The sequence below is a fragment of the Fonsecaea monophora genome (assembly GCF_001642475.1).
Source record: "Fonsecaea monophora strain CBS 269.37 chromosome Unknown Scaff51, whole genome shotgun sequence".
Taxonomy (NCBI): Eukaryota; Fungi; Ascomycota; class Eurotiomycetes; order Chaetothyriales; family Herpotrichiellaceae; genus Fonsecaea; species Fonsecaea monophora.
Genome location: NW_019173982.1, coordinates 121178 through 138698, shown reverse-complemented (window position 1 = coordinate 138698; position 17521 = coordinate 121178). Strand labels below are relative to the sequence as shown.

Below are 17521 nucleotides of genomic sequence, written 5' to 3'. Positions count from 1 at the left end.
TACCCGGAGGTCAACGAGACGAACAAACGGCTGGGGAGATGAAACATCGGACGCATTCAAATGAGAGAGTCGAGGTGCCGGGGGTAGAATTGCAAAGTGAAAAAGCCTTATGCAGGAACGATGTGATACGACGTCCAGGTCAGAGATGTGTGTGGTATTGCCCAGCGCCGAACTGTAGCGATTGGGAGATCATCAGGAGAAAATCTACAGGCCCAGGTGATTTGGCAGTGTGAGAATGGTGTAGTCGTGCAGCTGGTGGTGGGATTGAGAGTGGTGGTGTGGGAGGGAGTGGCACAGTGGCACAGTGGGAAGGGGAAAGGAGGTGCAGGCCGTTTCCAGAGGACCCAGTGTGGGGTAGGGTGCACAGTGGGTGCATGCATTTCCTTCAGTTAGCGGGTGCTTAGGAATATTACTTCTGCTGCAGGCATTAGTTTAACTAAACGCTGGCCGCCCGTGACTGCTGGAGCCTGGCCATTCTAGGGTTCGGAGCATGCCTCTTTGGGGCAGGAAAATCTTTTCATGGCCACCACCATCGCCTGTATCAACCTCCCCTATCCTGTTGAGCGCAATCCAACACCATTCTCTATCTGCGCTACTGGAGTATGATTCCATGCTGTTCATTGCCAAGTCTCGGGTACTGCAGAATCCATACGAGGTTCACATAAGCCGAGACAAGCATTCAGTGAAATGTAACAGTCAATGTGGGCTCCAATTAACGAATATTCGTAGCTGAAACCCAACGTAGAGATTGGAGCTTGATGATCGATGTTTGTTCTCAAGCTGGGGAAGTTCCAGGAAAGCGCCAAGACCAACCGCAGTCACATGACCATTTAGACAAAGATGGTGACAAATTAGACTTCGCTACTGTTCTTCGCCTCCCGCAAGTGCCTGCGGAGACGACCATCTCACGAATCAACACCTCTTAGTACATTCTTTCATTTTTGTCTCTGCTTGCTAAATCTTTATCGAGGTGACTACGGCGTGCAACATGTCGGACGGTAAGCACCCAGGGGGATCAAATCCGAATGACCAGCTAACATCACTTCAAGCCGACTTCGATACTGTGCGGCGCCTGCAGGCAGAGCGCAATGCTCAAGCAGCCAGCAAGAAAGGTTCAAAGACCTTCGATCCATCGACTCAACGCACTGACTCATCCACCAAGGCGTCTTTGACTGAAAGTTTTGATACCGTTCTCTACGACCACAATGGCGCCGACAAGTTTGCCGGATACCATACTTCCCTCCCCGCCGACGGCGAAGATGACGAGATGCCAGATGCAGATAGCAGTCGGAGACTCGTCGGACAGTATACAGCGACAAAGGACCAAATGAACGAATTTGCCACTGGAAATGGTGTGGAAGAAGAGGATATCTTACTTGGGCGTGAGAAATCTGCCAGAATAGCAGATCGTGAAACTGATTACCAGAAGAGAAGATTTGATCGTGGTCCTTTAACACCAACCCGAGCCGATCCCTTTGCTGCAAACAAGCATGCTGGCGTCACGGATGGTGCGACTTACCGTGAGGTCATGCAACTGCAGGACCTCGAGCGCGAGGAAGAACGAGTTAAGAAACTCATTGCTGAGAAACAGACAAATGGCGACGCTGTCGAACACAGACCAACGCTCAAGGAAGAAGCAGATAAGGAGAATGCAGACGCTGGGTCTACTGTTGAAGCAACGGGACGCAAGCGGAAGAAGAGGTGGGATGTATCTTCCGAAGCCACTCCCGCTCCTGACGGCGGAGACACGAAGAAGCGCTCGAGGTGGGATCAGGCCCCGGCCCCGGATGGAGCGCCAGCACCAACAAAACGCTCTAGATGGGATCAAGCGCCTGCACTTACATCGGCAACCCCCGTTGGTAATGCCGGCCTGGCCACTCCAATGCATCCTTCACAAATGACACAGGTAAGCTTTGGGACAGATATCACTGGACGAAATGCTCCTTGGTCAGACGAAGAGCTCGACATGATGCTGCCTTCAGAGGGTTACACCATTCTCGAACCACCTCCTGGATATGCTCCGATACGACCTGTCGCCAGAAAAGTGGCCGCAACGCCTGCCACGGCGAGCGGTTCGGCTGGCATAGGTGGTTTCATGATGCAAGAGCCGGAGAATCCAAGAATGCTGGGAAAGCAACTACCCACAGAAATCCCCGGCGTGGGTGACCTCCAGTTCTTCAAGGCTGAGGACATGACCTATTTCGGCAAGCTCGTCGATGGTGCAGATGAAAATGCCCTGTCAGTTGACGAATTAAAAGAGAGAAAGATCATGCGCTTGTTGCTCAAAGTCAAGAATGGCACACCACCAATGCGTAAGACTGCGCTCCGACAGTTGACCGACAATGCCCGTCAATTTGGAGCCGGCCCTCTATTTAACCAGATTCTGCCGTTATTGATGGAAAAGTCTTTGGAAGATCAGGAACGCCATCTGCTCGTTAAGGTCATCGACCGTGTTCTCTACAAACTCGATGATCTGATCAGACCCTATGTACACAAGATCTTGGTCGTGATTGAGCCTCTCCTCATTGATCAGGACTACTACGCTCGTGTTGAAGGACGGGAAATCATCTCCAATTTGGCCAAAGCTGCTGGCCTGGCTCATATGATCAGTACAATGCGACCAGATATCGACCACGTGGATGAATATGTCCGTAACACTACAGCTAGGGCGTTCGCTGTCGTGGCTTCAGCCCTGGGGATTCCGGCACTTCTTCCCTTCTTACGTGCTGTCTGTCGGAGCAAGAAGTCGTGGCAAGCCCGACACACAGGCGTCAAGATCGTGCAGCAAATCCCTATTTTGATGGGTTGCGCTGTATTGCCTCACTTGAAAGGCTTGGTCGATTGCATCGCCGACAACCTAAGTGACGAGCAAGCTAAGGTGAGGACTGTTACTTCTCTGGCAATTGCTGCACTGGCCGAAGCTGCCAATCCCTATGGCATCGAGAGCTTCGATGATATCCTCAATCCTCTTTGGACTGGTGCCCGAAAGCAACGTGGTAAAGGGCTTGCCGGCTTCTTGAAAGCTGTGGGCTATATTATTCCTCTCATGGACGAAGAGTACGCCAACTACTACACCAGCCAGATTATGGAAATTCTGCTTCGAGAATTCGCCTCTCCGGACGAAGAAATGAAGAAAGTCGTACTAAAAGTTGTTTCCCAATGCGCAAGCACCGATGGCGTGACTGCTGCATACCTTAAGGAACATGTGCTACAAGACTTCTTCAAGAGTTTCTGGGTCCGACGAATGGCACTTGATAAGAGAAATTACCGTCAGGTTGTCGAAACCACGGTTGACCTTGGTCAGAAAGTTGGCGTCAGTGAGATTGTCGAGCGAATTGTGAACAATCTGAAAGATGAGAGCGAAGCCTACCGCAAAATGACAGTGGAAACTATCGAGAAAGTTATCGCTTCCCTAGGCGCTGCGGATATTGGTGAACGACTTGAAGAACGGCTCGTGGACGGCATCCTCCACGCCTTCCAAGAGCAGAGCATTGAGGATATTGTCATGCTTAACGGCTTCGGTACAGTTGTCAACGCCCTAGGGACGCGATGTAAACCTTACCTCCCACAAATCGTCAGCACAATCCTCTGGCGACTGAACAATAAATCTGCTACGGTCCGTCAACAAGCTGCAGATCTCATTTCGCGTATTGCAATGGTCATGAAACAATGTGGTGAAGATGCTCTGATGGGCAAACTCGGTGTCGTCCTCTATGAGTACCTTGGGGAGGAGTATCCCGAAGTCTTGGGATCTATTCTGGGCGCACTCCGATCCATTGTCACCGTGGTGGGAATCAACCAGATGCAACCACCGATCAAGGACCTGTTGCCGCGTCTAACTCCCATTCTGCGTAATCGTCACGAAAAAGTCCAGGAAAACACGATTGATCTTGTTGGACGTATTGCGGATCGAGGTCCTGAATCCGTCAATGCCAGAGAGTGGATGCGTATATGCTTTGAACTTTTGGATATGCTGAAGGCACACAAGAAGGGAATTCGTCGAGCTGCCAACAACACTTTCGGGTTTATTGCCAAAGCTATCGGTCCACAGGATGTTCTCGCAACGCTTCTCAACAATCTACGCGTCCAAGAGCGACAATCTCGCGTTTGTACCGCGGTGGCTATCGGTATTGTCGCCGAAACATGCGCACCTTTCACTGTCTTGCCGGCATTGATGAACGAATACCGCGTTCCCGAACTCAACGTGCAGAACGGCGTGTTGAAATCGCTGAGTTTTCTATTCGAATATATTGGAGAAATGGCCAAGGACTATGTTTACGCCGTTACGCCTTTATTGGAGGATGCACTCATTGATCGGGATCAAGTCCACCGGCAAACCGCAGCTAGTGTGGTCAAACACGTTGCGCTTGGTGTTATGGGTCTTGGGTGTGAAGACGCAATGGTCCATCTCCTGAACCTTCTCTACCCCAACCTATTCGAGACATCACCGCACGTCATTGATCGGATCATCGAGGCCATTGAGGCAATAAGAATGGCGGTTGGTACCGGCATTGTGATGAATTATGTGTGGGCAGGACTATTCCATCCAGCGAGGAAAGTCCGCACGCCATACTGGAGGTTATACAACGATGCATATGTGCACAGCGCAGATGCAATGGTGCCCTATTATCCGAACTTGAAAGAGGATGGCTTACCGAGAGATGAGTTGTATATCATGGTGTAACAATTTGGAGGGCATCGTCGAGTTCTAGTCTTATGGTAGGGCCAAAGAGCCAGAAATATGAAAATGCAAAGGAAGTTTCGATCTTGTTTTAACGAAGAGAAAAAGGAAAGCAGTATCTGTAGAAGAGGACCATCATCTCGTCATTCATCCCTCACGGACACACGAGAACAACCGACGAGCACCACAGCACGAACTACATATGGTTTCTGCCTCTCCGGAACATGTATTCAAACACATCTTTGACTTTGGCATGAGTATGAGTGGCGTGAGTGAGCACAAGTGTGTTATGATGCATGTGACTTCACAGACTGCGGAGGACGGACGCATGGACGATTCATGTTTCATATAGACCTTGTGCTCTAGGTACATAGACAGTCTTCACGAAAGGTGATTTGATTCGGCTTTCTGCAATACTCGGTCGCTCTCTCGCTCCCTCTCTCTCGCGCGCGCGTTGGTTGAAGTACCGCAGCGGATTCGACGTGAATGGACCCGAGTTTCGTCTCCTATGCTCCTTTCTCTAAGATGCAGATTGTCCTCCCCCCCTTGGTCAGTTCCGCTTGGCTGCCTCTGCCCTGCCAGCTTTGGAATTGAGGTGCGCGTTCCTATCTCAGCGAGCCCTTGTCAGCAGGTATGTAAGTGCGGTGTATAGCGCATCGTGCCGAGAAGGGAAGGAAGGGCGGAGAGAGCAGGGTTGTCCGGGTTTCCTCCTTCCTATTCTCAGTGAAAGGGTGTCACGGAGGCCCCTGCCTGACTGTCTAGAGAAATGGTACAGGGACTCGACTCGACATACCGTCGATTAGCCCAGTCCATCAACAGATAAGCGACAACGAAGGGCGGCACCCAGTATAACACCTGATTCTTTGATCGACGGTATGTGTTAAACACTGCACTGTGCAAGGAGTTCGCCAACGGGTTGAGCCGGTTCGGTGAGACTGCATATGTGACCACGCCGCGCTGTGGTGGGAGAGCTTTGTGGCCCCAGCAAAATACTGGGTCCCTACGTGTCCGCAGAGATACTGTTAACATCCAAGTAATGACAATCCGGCTCTACAGGTGAGCTGATATAGTTTGGGGGACTTACAAGGTCCGGCCCTTGGGAAGGTCTTGGTTGTATTCCATGTTTCAATGGTTAGATGAATGAGCTCGCAGCAACAAGGTTGGTGTGTGGTAGGAGCGGCCACCGCTCACTTCTCCCTTTTATATACCTCTGGTGTTGTTTGACCTCGTCCGGTGACTGCTGGATATGGGAGGGTTGCTATCACCCACAAGTGGAGAAGGAGTCGAAGAAAATACTCCGTCAGACAAGAGAGCCATCGCTCTAATGAAGAGGGATGTCATTGTTCTGTACAAAGTATCTCGAGAGTCAGACCCGGTACTTTTCCCTCCTCTTCCCAAGACGTACTTGCATCGAAGACTGTAGTACGATTTCTGACCCACGATGGGGGTGGAGCACGGCTTCCGTCTAACGTGAATAGTATTAGTTTCCACTCGGGTATTTCAGGAGGGATTCCACGTACCTCGTTGCGCCACAAGGCTGTGGAGAACGTTGGCCTTCTCACACCGAGACGTGAATGAAGCAAGGTATCTTCCCAGTTGCATAAGACCAGTGTGCCTGGGGTGGGCTACTGGACGTCAGCAGCGGCCTTACCAAAGTGAATCATAAGAAGCAGCCGCTGAAGCATCCCGTCATAACCTTGACGAGGCTCTGGGCCGCCACTTCCAATGAACTCGGCCCATGAAATCAATTCTGACTCTACGCCGCCATGGATAGCCACGGCAGCTTGCCACTCTTCTTCCGTTTCTGCCTCCCAGAGACCTGTCCTTACATCGAGGGGTAGAGACTCCACCATAGGGCGGTAGTGGCAGTATCCCTTCTGGCTTGTTTCCACTATTCCCTCAAGAAGAAGGATATATAGAAAGGTTCTGCGCGCGCTCTCAGCAGTACACCAGGCTTGCCATGCCGACAAGTCGCTACTAAGCGTTCGCGGAAGTGTCGTGTGGAAATGGTTTGTCCATGTTGCCCAGAGATCAAATAGGATAGGCGGTCGTCGGTCTAAGTTCAGAACGAAGGAGAGCAGGACAGCAGCCAGCGTGTGAAATGCGGGCAGGAACTCAGTGAATGTCAGCTGTTCGACTTTGAGAGAAAGTAGATGCTGTTGCATTCTTTTCAAAAAGGCAGCATTGGTACCTGGTGTGGCCTCAGAGCCATCGATATCTAGGAGAACCACGCTTGCAGAAGTCCGCTTACTGGCCAACAGCAGCTGGCTGTGGATGTAGGGAGTGGTTCTTTGCTGAAACGTGAGCAAGGGGATAAATCTCAGGTAACGCTCGACAACCATCATGAGCGTCTCCTGGTTTGCCATCACAGGGAGCATCTCTTGTCTGTCGGAGGTGAAGGAATGCACGGCGGCTTCGTGGGCCGAAGCGACGGAATCGAAGATGATCGGAGATAGTGGCTCCCAAGGGCTTTGCGCGATCGTTTGCGGCGGACAAGAGCTACCTATCTCGAGATTCGTCACAGGTTCCAAGTCGTAGGTGCAGCGCAGTCCTTTCTCAGCACATCTGGTGCATTGTGGGAGTTGAGGCACGCAACGGCGCTTTGCGATTGTGCAGGAGTGGCATGCTTTCCGAAGGGATGGTGGCATGGGGAATAGCAGGGATATACGAGGAGATGAGATTGATAGGACAGACCAGGATGTCGATTGAGAGTAGTAAGGCGGAGGAAAATTTCCTATTACCACGAGGGGGTAGGCAGAAAGGTAGTTGGGTAGGACAAGCTCTTCATTGGCGTTGACATCTTTACTGAGAACCTGGAGGAGCTCGTGGCACCTTAGGGGTGATTTAGGTGCCTAGACATTTGTGTGGTAGGGAAGTCCCGGGACCAAGTGGGTGGGTTTCGGGCTTAAGTGCTCCACCTAAGCTACTACAGTATAGCCCCCTAGTCGACGCTTGTAGGTAGAAATAGATAGGTAGTCTTGGCCTCGGTGTGGGCATCGTCATTGCCAGTATTTTCTCACTGCAAACACATCATGTGCCTGCGAATTTCACTCTCCCAGCTCCCTTACATGACAAAATCAAATGAGCTCCTCCTCTCCGTCTTTCACTTCAGAGCCTCATCTATCCCGACTCGAAATCCTCTCTTCGGGATTAGAAACATGCAGCGGCACCCTGTGATTGTTCCCTTACATGGCTTCTTGGGACACCACGCACATGCCCACGCCCCGGTGTGAGCCATTCGATTCGTTGTCGATACGCTGAAGCTCGGATGCGTTGGTCCAGACCCAGGTAGGCGAACAATGACAAGCCCGACAGCCGTGGCATTTGCCTTGCTATCTTTTTAAATCATGGTTGGCTAGAGCCTTCTCTCGAGAGTTATTTGTTCTGTCCGGCTGGATCGCAAATACATGCATCTCTTTGTCTCGCGTCAACTCAGCCAAACCTGTGGCCCCCCCTTATTGAGACTCGTGTCACATTGCATCACCTGAGGCTGCAGAGTCTAGCCAACTGTTTAACAACCTCGCCAAGGTTTCCAGGAGACCAAACCCTGGCCTGATGCCTATCAAAGGGGCTCTTGCTAGCGTGTTACATATGCTGTAGAGCCTCACCTGCGGCCAGCAACACGAGTCGAAGATTAGCTGGCGCACTCTGACACAGAATACTGGCCACTCGCGAGGGAGCTGACAGTCCTCGATTATAACAGGGTGGCCGCCCGGTCAGAACACGATTGATGGTATAGGTGAAGGGGTTGAAAAGCACTCGCTCTCAATCAACGCTGTCCTTGATCTACCAACGACTATCAACCAGAGGCCTCACCACCGAATATTGAACTCAGCTCATCAAAGCAGCCATGATGGCAAATCATACGCTGCTGGAGCGAGCAGCGACGAGCGGATTGATGGAGTTCCCGCATGAGGCTCAAGGGGATTTCAAAAGTCACAATTTGGTGGAAGCGGCTCCGCGCATCGACTCCTTCACTGAGAAGGCGAAAGGACGAGCCACATTATTCCTGGGTGCTGCTATTTCCACGTTCAAGCCAGCGCAATTACCCATGTGGAATGACTTTGTGGAACTGTTATGGACGTCAGCGATGAAGGTCGCTGTGACAGATATTCAGCCTGATACAGGTGTGTATTGAGCATGACTAGCCGGGAATGGCCAGCTGATGTTTATCTTTACAAGTGTCCGAGGGGATCTTGGGCTATTTCGACCAACTCAAAAGAACCGTACCTAACTATATGGTTACCGAAGTTATCTCGAGACGCCTTGGTCAGCAGTATTTGCAAGTGTTGGATGCATTTCAGGCTGAGAAGCAAGACAATGGAATGTTTGCATATAACAAGATACATACGTGGGCTGCTGAACTTCTTTCCACTGGCCAAGTTGCGGCCGTCATGACCACGAACTTTGACAACTACCTGGAGAAGGCTATCGAAAGCAAGACATCGCTCTTTTACCAGGTCATTGGGGATCCTCACGTGGACGGTAGGGAGATTTCAGACCGGTTACCACTGACAACCTTGGACAAAAAACTGGTTCTGATTGTGAACGGGGCAAAAGCCTTTGCCTTTATACGATCTCTCATGCCGCAGCTGGGGAGTGGCAAAATAACCTTCCTCTTCAAGATCCACGGTTCGTGCTATGATCCAGTCAGCTGCATCGACACCCGATTACAGCGTGCCCAGGGCCTACCTTCTTTTGCGACCGATGTGCTCGATATTCTTCTCAAACGAACGGTATGGCTGGTTGCCGGCTTCAGCGGAAGTGATATGAATGACAACCTCGATTATCTTCGCTTCCTATCAAACAAGAGGCAAGCCTCAATTGTGTGGCTCATATTCCCCAAGAGCTCGTGTGAGTCGTCAATTGAAGGCCTCACCCTGAGCATGGACCTTGCAGAGGATTCGCCTGTTGGATTTTGCCTTCTTAGTGGATATTTTCTTGGAGAAAGACATTCTGGCGAAAGCAAGTTCCCTCGCTTCGAGCAGAAGATCAAATCATGGGCCGAAGACCTGGGACCTCACTGGTGTAAACTGCTCCTGATCGACTTGGTTACTCTTTTTGAGGAGAGAAGTGGAGAAAGAGCTAACCCGAGATTTTTGCAAACACTCAACGGAGGAACGTCGCCGAGACAGGACTGGAACCGAATTCTGCAAAATATGAACCTCCAGACAGAAGGACATCAGGCAAGTCATCCTGTGTGTATCGTCCACGGGATCATACTGACAGAAGAATAAGGTCCGACCAGCAAAGAGCTGCTCTGAAGTATGGGAGACGTTAAGCCACATCCTCAGAAACGGAGGCCCATCCATCCTTGAAGCGAAGCAGGGATTTTGTCAGAGGCTGAACGAAGGTCTCAAGGAGCTGCAGTTGCACCATGTGGAACTAGAAGAGGCGGCTTTGCTTCAAGTGCCTCCTCGCCATCACGCTCAGACATGGGTGGTGAGTGCCCTAAGCGGGTTGGCGATGCTCTGTGGAGGTAAGATGGAAGAAGCTGCCAGAGCGCTGCGCATATCGAGCGGGATCGCTTGGGTCGTCGGGAACTACGAGAGTCGCCATCTGATTGAGGACCTCCTGGCCTCTATTCTCCACGAGCGTCAAGCGTCAAGCGGATCCAGATCAACGAAGGCCAGCGCCATGCAACGGAGTGCAAAGTGCGTGGCGTTCAGCCCTTCGATGGACAATGTCAATTCCAAAATGAACCGGTTTGGTGTCCCTCCCGAGAATTATATGAGAGCCCTCCTGCACCGATCTATTTTGTTTGCAGATGGCATGGTTGTCCCTCCGAATACAATCACCAACTCCACGGTCTTTGTGGATGAGATATTGTTTCAAGGCGAGCGCGATCAGTTGGATGAAGTCTACATCCGCCATGTGTTCCCAATGTTATCTGCCAAACTGAAAGACGGCCCTCGCAAATTACAACGATGTCGTGAGACGAGGGCCAAGCTATACATTTTTGAATCGGTCAGCGACGATCACATTGCGCAGATGGACGACTATTTCGATGATCCGGCGAATACCCATCAGATCCTCTATTACGACGAACCGACCCTGAGCCGAGATTACGGCAGGTATTTGAGGACCGAGGTCGACCCTCTCCATCGAGACCAAACCATTGAACACCTTGTACAACTTTGGAACCACATTGAAGCAGGAGGTCATTGGGATGTTGATGACGACTATGTTGAACGTTCCTCAATTGCAAAACAGGCTGCTCAAGACCTTTCTGAAGCCCTTCATCTGCTATCAAAGCATCTTCCGGAGGCGGTCTTTCGATCGCCGCTGTACAAGTTCGCAGATTTGTTTGACGAGGCAAGCGACAGAGACAGTGTGATCCAATTTTTGATCAAGGACACCAGCGAAGACGCCAAGAGGCAGCTGTTGAAGGCGCGGGATCGAATCACCGAGAAACCGTGGCTCTATGGTCCCTTCTGCCACGAGATATTTGATGCCCCATATCGCGCCACTATCACCTTCGATTACGCTTTCCATGCTGATAATGAAACGCTCATCTTTCTCGAGGAGGACGAGGTGCCTTCGTGGCAGTTCATGGCCTCAGTCGCCCACGCAGGAGACTCCCGAAAGAGCTTCTCCACCTCGGCCATCTCTTCTGGCAGCCACAAATACTCTTCCCTCCTCCTGAGCCAGATGCCGACGGCAGCATTGGTGGACATGAGGGACGACCTGGCTCCTGTTCGAGAGAAGATTTTTAATGGCGAGGAACTTCGGGCTGATGACGTGCAGAGGATGAAGCTTGCTATGAGGTCGTTTGAAACCCGGTCGTTGGTCCTGCCTGAGGTTGAAATCGAGGATGTTATTCATCTGGATGGTCGTATCAAGGAGCTGGCCCAAAAGCTGCTTTCACAATGTCTCTTCCTAGTGAGGAAGGGCCTCCCACTCGAGCCCATGTATGAAGAGGCTCAAGTCACTCTTCCGGGTCTGTTAGCATTGCGGCGGGAAGCTGATTGACAGGATCATCGAGGAGGGTGTCTGCAGAACACGGCAAACGTGAGGATTGAGGGTCGGGCATCTGGACCGTCTCTCTGCTCGTTCTTCGCCTTCATTCTGTGGAATTAGAGTCCGGTCAGTATCTTCTTCAAAGCATTCTGCAAGGCAAGATTGTGGAAAGATACAGGCCGGAGAAGGCGTGTAGCCATAGATAACCAGTCTCATGGAAAACCCTGACCAACAGGAGCAATTGAGTGCCATCAAGTGACTTCATCCTTGCCTGTTTCTTGCAGGAATACCCGGACCTCGTGTATGAGCAGCCGAGTTCAAGGATAAAGTGAAACAATCCATCAAGGCAGCAGAGGAGGACCCGGTTGCAACGAGACGGCTAATCGTTCATGACATGACAAGACTAATAGTGTAGATGAATGATAGAGTGGCGGTGTGTCCGAAGAGAATTCCCTTCTACCAACCAGAGTTGCCACCGTTTTACGTGAATGAGCGCAGGTCAGACACCCTGCCACAAACCTCTCAACTTGGCTCGATGATTCTGTTGTTACCGATACAGTGTAGACGGCTTAGTTCTCCTCTCAAAGCCTCGTAATCGTGCCGTATATGCAGACTCGCCGCTTCGACGAAATTCAGAAGTCTCCCTGACGATGTCGTTCGATGAGAAGCAGGTGGTTGGCGCTTTCGACGACTTGGTTGCTCGGCAGATCATTCTTTATGGCCCTGAGACAGTCTTCACGACTAAGGATCAAGGGTTCGATGTGAGATACATTGTCGCATTTCTTTCGCTAATCCAATGCACGGACTGACGACAGCCTGAAGTTCGAGTTCCGCATCTGTCCAGCGTTGGCATCGAAACCTGCGACGGCCGATGCAACCAACAACGCCGCCTTTGACCAGCTCCCTAAATATGGACCTGGGAGCGACCTCGTCGACGCAGACCCAGCCCTCATTGTGACTAAGGTCCATGAGACGCATCTTCTGGTTCTGAACCGTTTCGCCGTCTTTCGGCCACAGTACCTGATCTTGACGCTCGATTCGTTCAGGCGACAGACGGAGAATCTCGACAAGACAGATCTCTCGGCCGCATGGGTTGTTCTTAACCAATTGAGCCATGAGCATTTTATCATGTTCAACTGCGGGAACGAGGCCGGTTGCAGCAGACTCCACAAACACATGCAGGTGATTCCTTGCTCGGACGGCTTGACGCTGTTTCCCGACCTGGAGGCACTCAATCCCGAGAACATTCCATTCAGATACTTTATCCAACCTCTCCAGCCTGAAGCAGAGAGCACACTAGACTCTTTGCTTCCAGTATACGAGAGGCTACGCAACGAGGCGTACACGGTCTGGCAAAGATGTTCCGGGGACACTCTCTCCTACTTCCCTCACAACATGATGCTTACGAAAAGGTGGATGATGGTTGTGCCCCGGCGAAGAGTGGCAGTGCAAGGAGCGAGTGCCAACGCTGCTGGTATGATGGGCATGGTCTGGATGACGAATACACAACAGCTGGAGCAATGGCAAAAGCTGGGACCAGCACAGGTTCTGGCAGAACTTGGTGTGGCAACAAGAAAAGATACCTGATAGCAGCCACGTCTATGCACATGAAACCTGGTTCCCAAGACGCTCAAGAGTCTCTCGCAAATGGTTAGCAGTCGTCAGCAAGCTCGTTCTTTGAGGACCAAATGGCCGTCGTCTTCACTTCAAGATCCCATCCCTGGTCAATCCCTCGTACAGCGCCCATGCGCAAAGCGTCTTCGCATCTCTCGCTCCTTCCCTCCAGAGCTCTTTGTATTCGACCAGCTTCACCTTGATCTTTTCTCTTTCTTTGGGATTCCCAGTCAATTTGCCTCTCAGTTCGGCAAGTTCCTTGTGAGACATGGTCCTCTCCCACAAGAACAGGGCGATAAACTCGTCACACCCTCCGGGGCTGGGATACATTGCCTTCTGCAAGTGGCTTTCGATACCTGTGGAGTTCCTCAGCGCCATCTCCGTCATGTCGACGAGCTCTCCCTGTGGTACTTTCCAGCCTGTCTCCTCGCGGATCTCGGTCGCTGCAGCGCCCACAAAGGTACCCGACTCGTCAATCATCCCAGCCGGGATCTCATAGAAAGTAAGACTCCCAGCGGGTATCCGGGGCTGTTGAGTCATGACGACAAATCTGTCGTCGCTGTCTCCTTCTGGCCGGACAATCATCAGGATGGCCACGCTGCCACCACGTAAGAAGACGATACCAGGCAATGGTCGTGGATCGGCGGCATTCTGCACCACTGTCTCCATCAAGATAAAGCCGATGCGAGGCCCGAACCATTCCACCGAATGAACATTGATCGAACGTAATTGATAGGGGTCCTTCTTGTCGTAAAAGGCATGTGTAGCCTCGGACTTTTGCAACTTGATGGATTTCTGCAGTGTGGCGAGCCAGTCCTTAAAGGGGCGGAATGCGAGCAGCTCGTCCTGGGTGACGTTCGTCGGGATTGTCACTTCGACGCTCGGAGAGACTTTGGGCAGGATGAACGACGGCATGATGGCTAAGAATATGTTTCTGCTCTACGCGCCACAGGTACTTCTAAACCGCTGGTCAATACCTCACCATCACCTGCGAGAATGCAAAGATATGCATATATTTGTCTGCAGCCTTTTAAGGGGTCCCCAAATCTGATCAGGCTCAATTGCTGCCTACCAAGAGTTGCGAAAAATAGGTCAAAGCCAGTGGCACATAGTCAAATGGACATTGGCGAATGGAGTGTGCAACATTGGCATTGTTTTGCTCACATTCTCAACACGAGCAACAACTCAGCGGCAAGTCCCGGAGATACGAAGCGCGCCGCAGCCCCCCTTGGAGAGTCTGGGTGTTCGTCGACGGTTGGTGCTATGCATACGAGTGGCGCTACTGTTGAAACGGCTTCTAGGCACTGGGGGGCCTGGTTCTGTTGCTATTTGCTGTCAAGGGGTGCCATGGGTCCCCAGCTGAATCGCCCCCCTTTTACCGAGACCAGGCTGCATAGCTAGTCACTTGTACTTCAATCTGGACGACCAGTACCAATTACAGCTAACTGCCCGGAAAGGAGTGGGACCAACAGTGGCCGAGGAGTGAGCGTTTGGCACAACCCAAAGCGTTTTGGGCCCCGGGGCCATGCTCCTTCAACCATGCTTGTTTCAGACAGACGTCCGGACATTCTAAGGCTGGAGAGCCTCATACATCTACTTGGACGTCCTTTCACCTGGTTCCAAATGCTCCCCTCTCTGCCAGAACCATGCCATCTCGAATTCCTCTGGATTCTTCACAATGGTCTGCAAGGTGTGCCATGATATGTTGTACGGACACAAGGGGCGCCGGGATTCTGGCTCACAACTGGCCCTGAGTTTCTGGCACCATGAAACGGCAGAAAACGTCAAGGCCGCCGCCGAGGATGCAGAATGCTATCTCTGCCGTGTCATCGACGAGAAACTGAGAGATCTTCATATCAACCCTCCGGTCGGTCTCGAGAGGAGCTGGTTCCTCTGTGCGTTGTTGCAACGATTTCCTCGCTATAATGGTGTCTACCGTCTGGACATCAAGCTTGAACAGACCAAGACGACAGTCGCAAGCTTCGTCTTAAAACAGAATGGTATGCTGCCATTGCTGCAGTCCCTCTGCAGAGATTGCTGACGTGGATAAAGACGCCAACATGCCGAGCCATCTCCAAACAACTCCCAGAAGCGCAAATACATCAGATCCAGAGGTCTTCGACCTGGCCAGAGATTGGATCGATGTATGCGCAAGAACCCATGCTAAATGTCAGACCGCTTCAAGTATACAATGGTACCCGACACGATTAATAGACCTGCGAGCCATGCCGGAGGCTAAGACGGATATCGTACGGCTGGTGTCACAAAAGGATACCGAGAAGAAGGACGGCCAACCACTCTTTGAAGGGAGATATGTTACTTTGAGCCATCGATGGGGGCATATGACAATCCCCAAGCTCCGACATATGAATAGAGCCGACTTGCAAACTGCAATACTGTTAGAACATCTCCCCACAACGTTCCAGCACGCAATGCAATTCGCACGAGAGTTAGGTGTGCGGTGGATCTGGATCGATGCTCTCTGTATAATCCAAGGGGACGAACAGGATTGGCTCCATGAAAGTTCGCAGATGGACAAGGTATATGCTTTCAGCCACTGCAACATCTCTGCCACTGCAGCCATCGATGGCTCTGAAGGTCTATTCAACCGCCGGGACCCCGATCGGAAATGGTTCGACACAGTGAGCCTTCGAACACAAGACCTCTCAGGAGATGGACAGAAGGTCGTTGAGTGTACCATTTCCGATCTGTCGTTCTGGGACCAATATGTCGACAATGCACCAGTGAACCGGCGATCTTGGGTTTTCCAGGAGCGACTTCTGGCACCAAGGGTATTGCATTGGTGTAAAGACCAAATTGCCTTTGAATGCCGCGAACTCGACAGAGCAGAATGCCGTCCAGAAGGCCTTCCCCATCTTCAGATGAAGGCGGGTCAGCTCGTCGACCAGGCCCGTTTAAAGGCCATGGATCGGGAAGTCGGCAGGCGGCTTCGCGAGCTGAGACTGGCGTCATTGCACAGTTCGTCGCGTACCAAGGGCTTGAAATGGATGGTAGAGGCCATTGAACCGAAGCTGTACCTCTACGAGGTCTGGAAAAGGATGGTCGAGGTGTACACCAAGATGGAACTGAGCGACGAGAGAGACCGACTTATAGCGTTGTCCGGCATTGCGAGAATGATGACAAGGATCTTGAGACTGGATGGCAGTGAGGACCAATATCTCGCCGGCATGTGGCAGAATTACCTTGCGAGCCAGTTACTGTGGTATGTCAACGACGGCGAGGAAGAAGGAAAGACGGCGCAGCCACTGCCGAACACTCGACCACGGCAATATCGTGCTCCCACTTTCTCATGGGCCTCTGTCGAAACTTCTCGTGGTGTCACCTTTCCAGAGACAACAGACAAGGGCATTCTGGTGGAAGTCCAGGTAGTCAGACTAACCTATCGCACTGAGGATGACATGTTTGGCATTCTCACTGACGGCTATCTTGTTCTCAAAGGCGTGTTGAGGAGGATCGAGTTGACAGATGCAGAGCAGGATCAGAGCTCGTTGACCTCGATGCGCAAGTCTATGGCAAGTTGTCGTCCAGCAACCTTCCCGGTGTGCTTTACTGACATGTACAGTGGCAATGGTATACTCCGAGTACCGCGCTCCTCGCTGTCACTGTGGTCAGCATATCGATATTACTGACAATGGTGACCCTAAGAACACTCTCCTGGCAACAGCACAAACTGATCTTGACATTGCTCTTCGCCTCCTCTCTTCTGAGCCCGGTGCACTTTGTCACCATGGGATTCCACGCACGCAAGCGACGGCCTGCTGAGCCGGAGTATCCACGAAACCGATTCAGCTGGCGTCTGATGCAGAAGGGCCAACCTATTGGCGACTCTCAATCCATCGTATATCTGGACAGTCCTGCCAGTGAACCCTCGGTATTCGGCCCCAATGCACAAGTCTTTTGTTTACCAGTTTCTCAGGATGACCGGCATCTGAACTGCCTTCTCATCCAGGCCACCGATGGGGACCACGGGATCAGATACAAACGAGTCGGGCTAACTAAGATCATGAACTTATTCGACCAGGATGTGGAAGCGATCAAAGAGCCTCCGACCAGGAAAAAGGACAAAGCGTTGGGTAGGTATTACTGGGGTCCAAACACTCGGTTTCGAGGCGAGAGCCATATCTGTATTATCTGAGAGGCACGAATATCCACCACAAACTTCTCGCCAGTAAAAACCAGGAGAGTCTCGGGGTGCAAATCTGCACACGATGTGACTTTCGAACTCCCACAGCTCGACCAGTGGTT

At 51.6% G+C, this 17521-nt stretch overlaps 6 protein-coding genes across 6 annotated transcripts; 4 read left to right on the top strand and 2 right to left on the bottom strand.

Annotated features, from left to right (window-relative positions):
- Positions 1–988: 988 nt before the first annotated feature.
- Positions 989–4684, top strand: AYO21_06998 (hypothetical protein; the record flags this gene model as incomplete). The annotated part of the gene is made up of 2 exons (XM_022656956.1): positions 989–998; positions 1050–4684. The coding sequence occupies 2 exons, from the start codon at positions 989–991 to the stop codon at positions 4682–4684; spliced, it is 3645 nt and encodes a 1214-aa protein (XP_022510755.1).
- A 1622-nt stretch (positions 4685–6306) lies between these two features.
- On the bottom strand, positions 6307–7329 carry AYO21_06997 (hypothetical protein; the record flags this gene model as incomplete). Its single annotated transcript, XM_022656955.1, has 1 exon — positions 6307–7329. One exon carries the CDS (start codon positions 7327–7329, stop codon positions 6307–6309), a length of 1023 nt encoding a protein of 340 aa, XP_022510754.1.
- A 1205-nt stretch (positions 7330–8534) lies between these two features.
- AYO21_06996 (hypothetical protein) lies at positions 8535–11653 on the top strand (the record flags this gene model as incomplete). The annotated part of the gene is made up of 3 exons (XM_022656954.1): positions 8535–8808; positions 8864–9879; positions 9956–11653. 3 exons carry the CDS (start codon positions 8535–8537, stop codon positions 11651–11653), a joined length of 2988 nt encoding a protein of 995 aa, XP_022510753.1.
- A 638-nt stretch (positions 11654–12291) lies between these two features.
- AYO21_06995 (hypothetical protein) lies at positions 12292–13228 on the top strand (the record flags this gene model as incomplete). The annotated part of the gene is made up of 2 exons (XM_022656953.1): positions 12292–12402; positions 12464–13228. The coding sequence occupies 2 exons, from the start codon at positions 12292–12294 to the stop codon at positions 13226–13228; spliced, it is 876 nt and encodes a 291-aa protein (XP_022510752.1).
- Positions 13229–13342: 114 nt separating this feature from the next.
- AYO21_06994 (hypothetical protein) lies at positions 13343–14170 on the bottom strand (the record flags this gene model as incomplete). Its single annotated transcript, XM_022656952.1, has 1 exon — positions 13343–14170. The coding sequence occupies one exon, from the start codon at positions 14168–14170 to the stop codon at positions 13343–13345; it is 828 nt and encodes a 275-aa protein (XP_022510751.1).
- A 763-nt stretch (positions 14171–14933) lies between these two features.
- On the top strand, positions 14934–17411 carry AYO21_06993 (hypothetical protein; the record flags this gene model as incomplete). Its single annotated transcript, XM_022656951.1, has 3 exons — positions 14934–15255; positions 15308–16815; positions 16839–17411. The coding sequence occupies 3 exons, from the start codon at positions 14934–14936 to the stop codon at positions 17409–17411; spliced, it is 2403 nt and encodes an 800-aa protein (XP_022510750.1).
- Positions 17412–17521: the final 110 nt, after the last annotated feature.